Source organism: Hylaeus volcanicus, chromosome 3, assembly GCF_026283585.1.
Source record: "Hylaeus volcanicus isolate JK05 chromosome 3, UHH_iyHylVolc1.0_haploid, whole genome shotgun sequence".
NCBI lineage: Eukaryota > Metazoa > Arthropoda > Insecta > Hymenoptera > Colletidae > Hylaeus > Hylaeus volcanicus.
In genome coordinates, this window is record NC_071978.1 from 4,718,771 (window position 1) to 4,731,001 (window position 12,231).

Consider the following 12,231-nt stretch of genomic DNA (forward strand, 5'->3'; position numbering starts at 1 on the left):
CTCGTCGCGGGGCGTCTTCCCCGTTGACCCTGGCGAACGCAACTCGACTCCCACGAGGACGTGGCGTCGACTGGGAGAGCATTAATTGAATTAACAATTTTTTTCCGTCCCATCGTCGGTCCTTTCTTCGCTAATGGCGCCGATGTACGCTTAAATTGCTGCGAGGGGAGCCCCGGCGATCGAATTAGGAGAGAGAGAAAACGAACCCTACGGCGGAGAATAATATTCGCGAAAAAGCTATCGAGGGTACTTGAAACGAGAAAAATGGGGGATGGAAATTTGCAGAATTGTATTTTTACTCAGGGTTCGTTCGAATATAGAGGATTGGAAATGGAATAGCATCGAAAGCTCCGTAAATATTGGTTTCGGGCGCAGCTTTCTCGAGATTTGAATGCTCCGCGTGATTTCGAACGCGGTTGATTGAATTTTTCGAAAGGTTGCGAATGAGGTTTCTGCACGATTGTACATTGTAATCGTAAAATGTTGCGGCGACTAATGAAAGCTCCTCGTGTGTAAAATACAACAGGTACAAGGGTGGAAGACAAGACAAACAGCGACCGCAGATGAATTTCGCTGTGAACGGGGCTAGTAGTCCTACCGGAAGCGCAGCTGGGACGAAACTGGTGTCGAAAGTGGATCAAGCCACTCAAACGCCGGAGAACATCGCCCGCGAAACAAGGAACTTCACTTTGAGGGCCCTGAAACTGCAACTGAACGTCGCGCCTAACACCCTCAATCTCAGGTATGCTTTTGCCCGATTGTGGCATCGTCAACATGTAAATATAAATTAACTAAGTGTAGTAAACAGAATGACCAAAGAGTCGTACCGATGATACTGAAAAGTCGTCGACACCGAGACAAGTCCAAACGTTCACCTGCTTTCATTGATTATCAATCGGTTATGAGTACTTCAAGGACTTTTGTATATGCAACTCAAAGTTTAAACTTTCAGAGAACCTCTCATACAAGTTATCTTAAATTCGTACGATTTAGATAGTTTGAAACACTTCCTAAAGACACGCAGTGAGGACTATGTTGATAGTGATAACAATTATCAATAATTTAATATTCTGCATATAATTTGTGCAGTCTGACACTCACGGAAGGTAGTCTGGTTTATTAGCTACATTCAAGGACCATTTTCGTTAAGATTTTGATTGTTATTAATGATATATCAGTGATTCTTGTTTCAAGGACAGTCGTTAACACACGCCGTACTCGCGCACCGTCTCCGAAAATTGTTTATAATTATTTATACTCAATCAAAATCGTAACGAAAACGGTCTTTGAATGTAGCTAAGGATCTGAGCTACCTTCCACGAATGCCAGAATTCATCAAATATATCCAGAATATTGATTAATCAGCGATAATTAGGATCATTGTCGTCATTGCCGAAACTACGGTTGTCTTAGATTGTTTATAAATTTTTAATTAGTGCAAGATTCTTCAATCCACTTACATGAGAAGATTCCTGGAAGCTTTACCTTTAATTTGAGTCCGCTAAAGTTCATGAACTATTTGTAAATGATCCATAAACAATCGATAACCAAATACACGCCCTCTGCGCATGCGCAGTGCTGTCTACAGCGTCGGCGCTCTCTGTCCTTCTCTCACACTATACCTTTCTCCCTCGCACAGTTTCGAGCGTGGACCTCTTTGCCTCTTCTGTGATCCTGCTACCTCCAGTCGAGCTTCCCTGATCCAACCGCGAGATGGCGCCACTGTCGGCGCCCAGAATTCTGCGGTACCGACTTTGAATTTGAAATACCGCGAATAACTAAATATTTAATTTCAATCAGAATCGTAACAAAATCACTCCCTGTATGTTCTTACCGGTGTATACTTTATTCCAAGTGTCCTAAAATGTATAAATTGTTCAGAGAAAGTTTAGAAACAATCAAATAAAGCGAGAATTAACGACACTGTGGCCGTAAACCTTGTATATAATGTTGCTACTGGTCTATACTTTGTTCCGAGTGCGATAGAGTTAATAAATTATCTATGGAAAGCTAACAAATAATGATAATATCGACTACGACAGTCCTCTCAGGTATTTGGCTTATCGAAAAATGTTTAGAAGTATCTAAATCTAATGTCAGGGATATACAATCGACAATGTATCCAATTTTCTTGTAAAAAGATGTTCAATCAGTGCTGTTAATATCGTAAATTTCGAGGAATTTAATTAAGGGGAATATTAAATTAAATATTAATGGTGATATAGGCGCGACGTGTGCTAATTTTCCCAGATATCATTCGCAATATGGAAACCAAATACACGCCCTCTGCGCATGCGCAGTGCTGTCTACAGCGTCGGCGCTCTCTGTCCTTCTCTCACACTATACCTTTCTCCCTCGCACAGTTTCGAGCGTGGACCTCTTTGCCTGTTCTGTGATCCTGCTACCTCCAGTCGAGCTTCCCTGATCCAACCGCGAGATGGCGCCACTGTCGGCGCCCAGAATTCTGCGGTACCGACTTTGAATTTGAAATACCGCGAATAACTAAATATTTAATTTCAATCAGAATCGTAACAAAATCACTCCCTGTATGTTCTTACCGGTGTATACTTTATTCCAAGTGTTCTAAAATGTATAAATTGTTCAGAGAAGGTTTAGAAACAATCAAATAAAGCGAGAATTAACGACACTGTGGCCGTAAACCTTGTATATAATGTTGCTACTGGTCTATACTTTGTTCCGAGTGCGATAGAGTTATTAAATTATCTATGGAAAGCTAACAAATAATGATAATATCGATTACGACAGTTCTCTCAGGTATTTGGCTTATCGAAAAATGTTTAGAAGTATCTAAATCTAATGTCAGGGATATACAATCGACAATGTATCCAATTTTCTTGTAAAAAGATGTTCAATCAGTGCTGTTAATATCGTAAATTTCGAGGAATTTAATTAAGGGGAATATTAAATTAAATATTAATGGTGATATAGGCGCGACGTGTGCTAATTTTCCCAGATATCATTCGCAATATGGAAACAGCGAAAAATCGATGATGCCTCCTCTTCAGAGATTGCTCGACCATTGAAATCCCTGACTGAGGATTTTCACGCGACGACTGGTTCCGCGTTCTAAGTTGATCTTGAATTAACGTTGGCACGGAACATGCTACCTCGGGGTGAGGCGGTGCCGGATTAGCTCTGGAGTACGAATACCTATTATTTGCGAATGCAAATCGCGCTTCGTCGCCTTCCCCCGATAATTGTTCAGACCTTACCGCAGACTGTGTCAACATATCAGGGAAATGTCAGAAACGAGATTGTTAAGACGTTTGCGTCTTCCAATCAGTGGACTGCCACCGTTCGTGCAAATTGGAATTTATACTGATCCAGACAGAAAATTTAAATTCGAATAAAAGCATGTTTCATATTCCATACGTCGAGACGTGTATTTTAGACTTGTTTTTTTTTTATATATATTTTTATGTTTGTACCTTGTATTTTCGTTTTGTACCTTCACTTTTTCTTTATACTTAAAATGGTCTCATATAGCATTTAACGTTATTAAATTTCCATCTGATTGATCAGGTTTCTAGCAGGACGAACGAAAAGAAGATCCCTGGCAGCAAACGCAGTGGCGACAGAGCAGAAGGCCAGCAAGGTTTTGGGTCTCGTCTTCTTCACCTTCGTCCTGTGCTGGGCGCCCTTCTTCCTCCTGAACATCTTGTTCGCCGCCTGTCCAACGTGTCCTGTGCCTGGCCACGTGGTGGACACGTGTCTCTGGCTAGGATACGTGTCCTCTACCATCAATCCAGTCATTTATACCATATTTAACAGAACGTTCAGGGCTGCCTTCATACGTCTATTGAAGTGCAAGTGTTCCAGGTACGCCATGCGAAGTAGAAACCTCTTACCAAAGAGATTCATATTGTAACTCTCACCCTTAACCACCTTGTCCTAGCACGAAGACACCCCTTAAACCACCATAGGGACTCCTTACCTTTCTTTCCAAGTCCTCCTACTCTAAACCTCCCAAAAACAAACTCCCAAGATCTCCAATCCCCAAGTACAAGACACCTTTATTTTTAAACACCTCCCACTTGAAAATAAACCTACTTACCAAGCAGTTGCTATAATGCTTCCTCTCTAAAGCCATAGTCCCATTCTCTTCGTATCTCTTGGTTTCTCACCATAGGGACTCCTTACCTTTCTTTCCAAGTCCCTCTACTCTGAACCTCCCCAAAACAAACTCCCAAGATTTTCAATACCCAAGTACAAGACACCTTTATTTTTAAACACCTCCCACTTGAAAATAAACCTAGTTACCAAGCAATTACCATAACGCTTCCCTTCTAAAGCGATGATCCTTCTTCATATCTCTTGGCTTCGCTTTGTGAATTCCTAGTTTAGTTTAGTCAATCTCCGACCCAGAGAACACGAAGGGACCCCTGACAACGCTATTATGCGATGATAATGCGAGTTCCTGCAAGTAGAACGTATTCCAGGTTTGCCAGACCACCGAGATACCGCTCGGTGACCGAGGGTGGACGTAACGCGATGAGCCTCTGCACCCCAACCGCCCTTCCTCTGGCCATTAGTCTTCAGGGTACGCCGTTGTTGACGCCAACGCCGAATCCGACGGCGACACCGGCGTCAGGAAGCTCGTACGTGACGATGATGCATCGCACGCCCAGCTCGCTATACCGTGACACCTTCCATCAGCATGAACACGATCAGAATTGTTGAGTGCAACGGGTGTGAACTCGTCGAATGATGAAATACCCAAATGAAACGCCCACTGTTCTTTATGATAGACGAAATTTTAAATAAATAGAGACTTCAGGTTGTCAAGATTCTTTCGATGATTTGAATAATAGATCTGCTAGGGATTAATTTATATAAAAATGAGGACTGCCAGTTAATTAAGTAGAAGTTAAATGACGAACGCTGACGTAGAGCAGATGTTTGATATTGAATTGTATCGATAGTTGTTGGATATCTTGGAGAGATGTATATAATTAAATTTATGTTAAAAGTCGAATAGATCATTAAAATTGAATTTACTTTGGGTATTTCATCGTAAGATTGATGAAATGTTCAAGTGCAACTAGGCGTATCCATTTGTTTAATAAGTGTTGAACAACTCTCCCCCTGTGTCTTAATGCTCAATTGTGGTAGAAAACCAGCGAAGAACTGTGTAACCCCGAAGTATGAAGAATATATCTGGATGTGATAAAAATACGTATTACTTTATCGAGGACGAAGACGATCCTCTGGAAACTGCGGAGAAATTGGTCAATGCGTCTCTTATTGAACCAAAGATATCTCCTAAGTTAAACTGTACCTCGTAGAAGAATTGTAAAAAATTATTTCAATAAAATATTACTTTAATTACCGACTTCGTGTATCCACTGACTGATCATTGAACGGATTATGAATACTCTTAGATTTTCATAATGTCCTTTCTTTCAAACTTGTAACTTTATACAACTTGGAAACATACTAAGATGATATGTTATTAATCAGCGACGATAATATATTTCAAAAGAATCCAGAAATAACTTACCACTTGAAAATAAAAAATTGATAAGATGTATAAAGGGGAACAAGCATATCCACTTCAGCTTCATTTGTACTAACTTTTATTTGACAAATAAAAAGTATCCATTACAAATAATTGTAAACTGTATATCTTATATAGTACACACATCGTGATACGAGCGAGTTTATGGCTCTCTCTTCTCTCTCCCTCTCTTTCACCCATATATTTTCATGTTACTTGTACACTTTCTCACACTCTCTCTCCCTCGTTCGACCCTTCACGGATCACGATTACAAGCTTTCCATTTTCTTCCCCCCTATGGGAGAAGAGTTTCCTATCTCCGACGCACACTCACACAAAAACGCACCTAATTCTCTCTCACGCATTTTGTATGTATGTTTCGCCTGTTCCATGTGTAATATTTATCGTGCGAATTGGCGGGGCAAGGCGATTGGAAAAATTTGAATAATTAATTTTCTAATCAAAAATTGACCCTCTGAGACGTTCGATACGCGTATACAAAACTTTCTATACTCTGTATTAAATTCTCGCTACGAATTCAAATATTTTGCGTACTTACAGAGAAACGAAGTACTTAATTTTTAGGTATTCCTTTCAAGTCATAAATGTAGTGTACAGGTATTTTATAGAAATTGATGCAAATTAAAGGAACAACGAAACACCACCATGCTGTATACTCAAATCCTCGTGAGCTTCCAATAATTTTCACAGCAACGCTAAGTCAAAAATTTCGCTTTATTAAAAATATACATTAACATCGACAGAGAAACGATTAAAAAAAAAAAGAAAATTATCCCAATCGCCCAGCCGCAGCTAGACGGTACAAATTGCTCGTCGAGAGTCGAACGAAAATGCACGCTGGACGTAAATTTCCATTTTTGATTTTCGCACTCGCGATTGTCGACGGAGAAACACAAAATCTCTGGAGGGTTTGGGATGGCTCGTCGAGAAGAGTGGGAGGAGGGGTTTGGGATCTTTAAACCTAGGAGAGAGGGGACTGATTCGGTGAACCACCTGTCGATTGAGATGCGTTAAAAAAAAAAGAAATGCCCGTTGAAGTCTCACCCCGACGAGGAGGGAGGATGGTTTCTCTGACTGGTTTCCATATTTGTTTGTTCCTACTTATTGTTGCCGTATATCGGGACTGTACCGTTGAGGAGGATGGAGGAGAGAGAGGTAGGGGGTACTTGCGAGTTTTCCTCGGGGCATACGGCGTTGGTCTCGAGGAAAGGAAAGAGGACGAGTTCGATCGAACTTTAGGTCGGCTTTTCGACTTCTTCTGCGGCTATTTCAAGAATCCGCGCTTCGACGTGCAACCACCAGAAAAGTAACACCAAAATGTACATTTTTAATTGTAATTGTTATCAAGAATTTTTAATGCTTATGTAGCCTAAAACGTAAGTGTCTCAGGGAGAACAGTAGTCGAAATTAATTTCGCGATGGGGTTGTTTCTACGAAGGTAACATAAAGTATGCGTACTATTTTAGCATCTCAAGTTACGAGCACATCGAGGTGTTCCTTTTCAAGCCTTTGACACCCGGTATTCGATGTTCGATACGTTAAACTTTAATAACACTGAATAAGGACATCCTTGTGTAATCGCGTCAACGAAGGTTGTACTACCCTTCGTGCTTCTTTATCGTCGTTCGTCAAATACAAATGGACTTTGTACCAGAGATAAGCAGAATTCTCATCTAAATACAGATTTCAAATAGGTAGAAGTTTATTCGTTACAAATAAAAAAAATTTGATCTTCGGTATTATTAAATACTTAAGATGAACGAATAAACATTTAACTTCCATCAAAGGATTAGTTTCGAAACGGTATTGCTGTGCATATTATACGAATCGAATTTTGCCCATCGCTGCTTCGTACGCTGCATGCATTCGTTCATTGTTCTTAAAGTTTAACATTCCAGTAGCTTCTTAAACGTGTATCTATACGTTCTAAACACATTATCAGACTTCGTTGCAAATGATTCCGTTTTCTACTATTTTTTTCTTCTCCCTTTTCTTTTTTTTTTTTATTTCACCACACCGCGATTCGTTATCCCGATGGTGCCCCTTTCGTATCGCTTATACACGCTTTCTTACATAATCCTAGACACTTAACAATTATACCGCGTAAAGTTAAGAACGCCCGTTACGCGCTCGATCTACGAATGAGGGTATCATTAGTACAAGAGATTTGGGGGAAGGAGTGAAATATAATTAATGCAAAATTATTCTTATTCATAATCGTACAGTAATAATAATAATAATAATAATAATAATAATAATAATAATAATAATAATCATGATGCAACAGCAGAAACGTGGGTACGTGACGATTAAGGAAAGAAAATGGATATCTGTTAGTGGCTCCTTTTTTCTGTGTTTTTTTTTGTAGCAGCTTTTCGTTTTTTTTTCTTTCTTTATATGTATATACAAAATTTATTCCGCGTACTAGAATAATTCTGTCCCGCTACGTTTCTTTGTCTTTCTCCACTCTCTGTTTCTCTCGGTTAACCGTTCCTTCCTTTGATCTTACCGCTAAATTTTCCACTGATTCTTAGCGTATCGGCCTCCAACCCTTTCGCTACAAGAAACTATTACTTCAGTGGCTATTATCGGTAGGTACGAGATACCTCGGAAGGGTGGTTCCTCGACCAAAAGAATTTTTGAATTGCGGATGCTACTTATTTACCAAATTCTTTAATAAGAAAAATTACTGTGTTTCGTATTGTGTTAGTAGATCGAGAATATTCAAATGATTCGACGTTCCGTTTCTCCATATTTCGGAGCCTCTTCAGTAGCCCATCATTTGAAAATAAATACGCCTGGTATTATATTACCAAATCATAATAGATGGAAATTAAATTCACACGGGAAGATATCCAGCATAAATTTAGTTTCCAAGTATTGCGCTTCATTTATGTTAATTATAAATGTTTATTTTCAGGTGTCGGACTCCTCGACAGGATCCAAAATATAATGAAACGGAAGTACTTGTGTGAAATACAAAATGCACGAGTAGATACCCTTCGTAAGAACGACATGACCTATGCCATAAGCTTTTTACTGTTACGATATTATTTAGCCACCGTTGGGTTTCCGTAGCGAGCAGGCGAAGGGAAAAGTAGACAATAATGTGTGCGCTTTAAAATTCGATATTGCGATGAACCGCGTGCGCGCGATTCAGTCGCCTCGAATCCTCCGATTGCAATAGTATTAAAAGAAAAAAGAAAAAAAAACACGTGGGGGAAGTAAACGGAAAAAATGATTATCAAAGCTCGTCCGGAGACGTCGACAAAAGTTATGCGTCACAAAACGATTAAAAAATAAAATAGGGAAGGGGGGGAATGAAACGCGTACGCGAGAACGATTTTTCAGCGTACGGGAACAATGCTTTTTTCTTTGGCCTTTCTTAGACGAGAAAAAATGTCGCTTACGTTCCTGGATTTCTGGTTCTTGAAAGAGGCAGGCGTAGAACTGATTATTTTTTTTCATTGTAGGCAGATCCATCGAATCGAAATTATGATTCTCTCCTTGTCGAGTCCGGCTGATCGAGTTTTACTTCCTGAGAGAGGCTTTGTTCGTCTGGCAACGCACAAGAAGAAACCTGTGTGTTTCCGTGCGTATGGTTTTCCTTTGTACGGATGATGTCCGTAGGTTTATTATGTTTCCAGTTTCCACTTCTTGCGTGAATATGCTTGCCCGTTTGCGAAGTATCCCTAAAAAAATTACAAACGCATCTTTGGCTCCCCCCGAATGCTTCCTTCACCACGTCCTAATAATGGTCTGCATTCTCGTGCACGCTGCAACAGAGGAAACATAATCATATCTAATTAGATCCATCTGATATCGCAATTGTGTAATGTACTAATTTAATAGCGCTTTGGTCAATTCAAGCAATCCAACGCCTAGCCTCAAGTTTAACCGTTTTATCGTACTATTATATAAAAATATAAACTAAACTATAGCTAAGAGGTCCATATTAAATAGTAAATTCACAGTATAGTGTGACCTCATCTTCCCGCATACTCCAATACGCAACTCTCATACGCAGAGACATACATAAGAGTAACAACGATCAAGCTAACATACAAGGTTCACAGGATTCATGTAATCCTATAGCATCCTTAGGAATAGGATGCTTCTTACTGATTAATATCGCATACATGGTAACCGCTAATCTACCACAGCCCAGACTACGCTAGTTTCTACGTACAGTGTACATACACAATAGATTCCCAAGCGACAGAACAGGGTATCACTTCGTTATAGCGCGAAGATCGGGTCGCACGTATTCCACGAACAAAATGGAGCCTCAGCGGGGTTGATGTTAGTTCCAAAAGCAGATCTCGGAAGCCGACGATCGCGAGTGCCTTCGTAGGATGATTAGTGATTCCTTGTTACATCGAAAGTAGAACAACAAAATCACTAGTCTTCCATACAACGGCACTCGATTAGTCCCCCATTAAGTTGAGTCTAGCAGACCTTCATGGACACGTTCTCTATAGCGTTTCCATTCGTCTCACGGTCCACCTTCCATTTTCTTTTTTTTTTTCCTCCACCTCCCTCGAGAGTCACAACCTCCTCACTCACTCTGTCTCTCTCTCTCTCTCTCCCTCTCTACCCTCCTTCTTTTGGTTAATTTTTGTTAGTTCCTCGTGCGGGATGAGACGAACACGATGCAACGATACGTGAAGCGGAATTAGTTGCTTGGCTGACGTGAACTTGAGAGCAGGGCGCTTGTTAATATCGCTAGTGGTGATAAGCGGATGTTAATTGTGGTATCGGCGTGGTATGGCGTACGACTGGCAATGTTAATGTATCTAGGCTATGGTACTAAAAGTATTTGATACATTTTATTTGGTCCGTATGCGATCGATCTATCTAACTAATAAAAGTGAATTTGTTTTGCTGTTTCGAAGACGAGTAAATACACTTCCATTCGTGTGTTACAATTCACGTTAATATTTTCCATACAAATTTGCGCACGATTTGTTAAACATTCCACACGAGGAAATCATACTTTCCAAAAAACGCAATTACAATACAAAGGAAGGATTAAATGTCTCACAGAAGTTTTGTAATACAATTACGCTTTTAAATACAAAGGTAAACGAAAGCGGTTACATATTCGAATATAAAGCGATACGAGCACAGGCTACATGAAAACACGATTTAAATGTTAATTGTTAATTATGAATTGCGCTTACGTCCTATTCACTAAATGACCTTCCTGTCGTTAGAGTTCGTCGTTAAAATGGATGAGCAAAGAGAGTATAAATATGCAGTTGGATTGAAAATGTGACTAAAAAAATAGTAATGTAACGGTGCAACCAATTACCTCTGCTGCAGCAGGTACTGGGCCATTTGTATCTGACTGGGCATCCCGGAAATGGTGATGATGCGATCGTTGCTTCCGGGCAACGGCTCATCTATAGTGATACCAGCGCCACTGTCTGATCTGATTTTACGGATTCTGGCGCCTCCCTTGCCGATAATGGCTCCAGCAAGCTGTCAACAGAAGACACATCGAAAGTTAGCAACTTGGAACATTCAGCAAAATATTCACCGATGATACTGTTTTCATTAAAGATCTACTTACGTCTTTAGGAATGGTGACTTGAGTGCTGGTCTTGTTTCCACCCATGTTGCCCTGGTTTCCTTGATTGTTACCGCCACCCATGGGTGGACCACTCATTCCAGAGTTGTTTCCACCGCCGCCGCCGCCGCCTCCGCCACCCAAACCATTCGGCGCTCCTCCGCCTCCACCACCACCTCCACCGCCTCCTTGCATACCCCATCCATCGCCTGCGGAAAATGTAACAATCGTGTGATGATGGATGATACAATAGAGCCTTAATTATGAAAGAAACGAAGGGATAATTTTTCTAATTTTTATTTTTCAAAATTATCATTAACCAACTCCTCACCATTGTAATTTCCACCCCCGTACGGTGGTCCTCCAGGTCCACCCCTGTTGCCTCCGTATCCTCCGCCTCGACCACCCTCGTAGCCGCCACCTCCGCCTCCTCCGCTGCCACGATTGCCTCCGTAGCCGCGATTGGGTGGTCCACCGGACATACCACCACCGCCACCACCTCCGCCGCCTCCACCACCCTCACCTCGAAGGCATCCACTTGGCGGTATAGGGAAAGGTCGGTTGTCACTGCGAGGATCGCGTCTTGGTATCATTCCTCCGCCACCGCGACCACCGCCACCGCCTCCACCGCCTCCTCGGCCTCCCGGCCCTCCGCCAAAGCCACCTCCTTTGCCCTGACCTCCCTCGCCGCTTCCATAGCCGCCGTAGTCTTCAGCGTAGAAGTCGTCGAAGTTGTGCGGATCGTAGGGGTTGTTCACGCCCTTCAACGGCGACTGAAACAGAGAGAAAGTCTCTTTTGAAATTTGCTATCGAGCTATAGAGGAAAAGAAGGATTTCCAGATGGAAACTTGGCGGCTCTTTGGCTTCTGTACTTCACTTCTGTGATTTTACTTCTTGTAAATGAACGTTCAACCGTTCTATATATAATCTTCATGTACTCACAGTCTTAATGGTGGCGATCAGCTCGCGAATGCACTCGATGCACGTGTTGGGTTTCCCACAGATGCTGATCAGCCGATCCGTGCTGTGGGGGCAGCAGTGCGAGTAGATCTTGATCCTTGCTCCAGTTTTCTGCAACAAAAATAAAACATGGTTGAAGGATCATAAATATTACGCATTA

General features: G+C 41.3%; 2 protein-coding genes across 10 annotated transcripts in view; one reads left to right on the plus strand and one right to left on the minus strand.

Moving 5' to 3' along the window:
• The window catches only part of LOC128874101 (alpha-1D adrenergic receptor), a 44,657-nt gene extending 35,906 nt beyond the window's left edge, over positions 1-8,751 (plus strand). For all 3 annotated transcript variants that reach the window (XM_054118431.1, XM_054118430.1, XM_054118432.1), the window contains 3 exons: positions 527-742; positions 3,544-3,840; positions 4,461-8,751. In XM_054118431.1, coding sequence (XP_053974406.1) covers positions 527-742; positions 3,544-3,840; positions 4,461-4,701 — 754 coding nt within the window. In that variant the 3' untranslated portion in view covers positions 4,702-8,751. The remainder of the gene's footprint in view (positions 1-526; positions 743-3,543; positions 3,841-4,460) is intronic.
• Positions 7,528-12,231, minus strand: part of LOC128874102 (heterogeneous nuclear ribonucleoprotein K) — a 112,908-nt gene continuing 108,204 nt past the window's right edge. For all 7 annotated transcript variants that reach the window (XM_054118434.1, XM_054118439.1, XM_054118436.1 and 4 more), the window contains 5 exons: positions 12,054-12,182; positions 11,443-11,884; positions 11,115-11,320; positions 10,854-11,023; positions 7,528-9,315 (listed from right to left, as the gene is read on the minus strand). In XM_054118434.1, the coding sequence (XP_053974409.1) occupies positions 9,288-9,315; positions 10,854-11,023; positions 11,115-11,320; positions 11,443-11,884; positions 12,054-12,182 (975 nt within the window). In that variant the 3' untranslated portion in view covers positions 7,528-9,287. The remainder of the gene's footprint in view (positions 9,316-10,853; positions 11,024-11,114; positions 11,321-11,442; positions 11,885-12,053; positions 12,183-12,231) is intronic.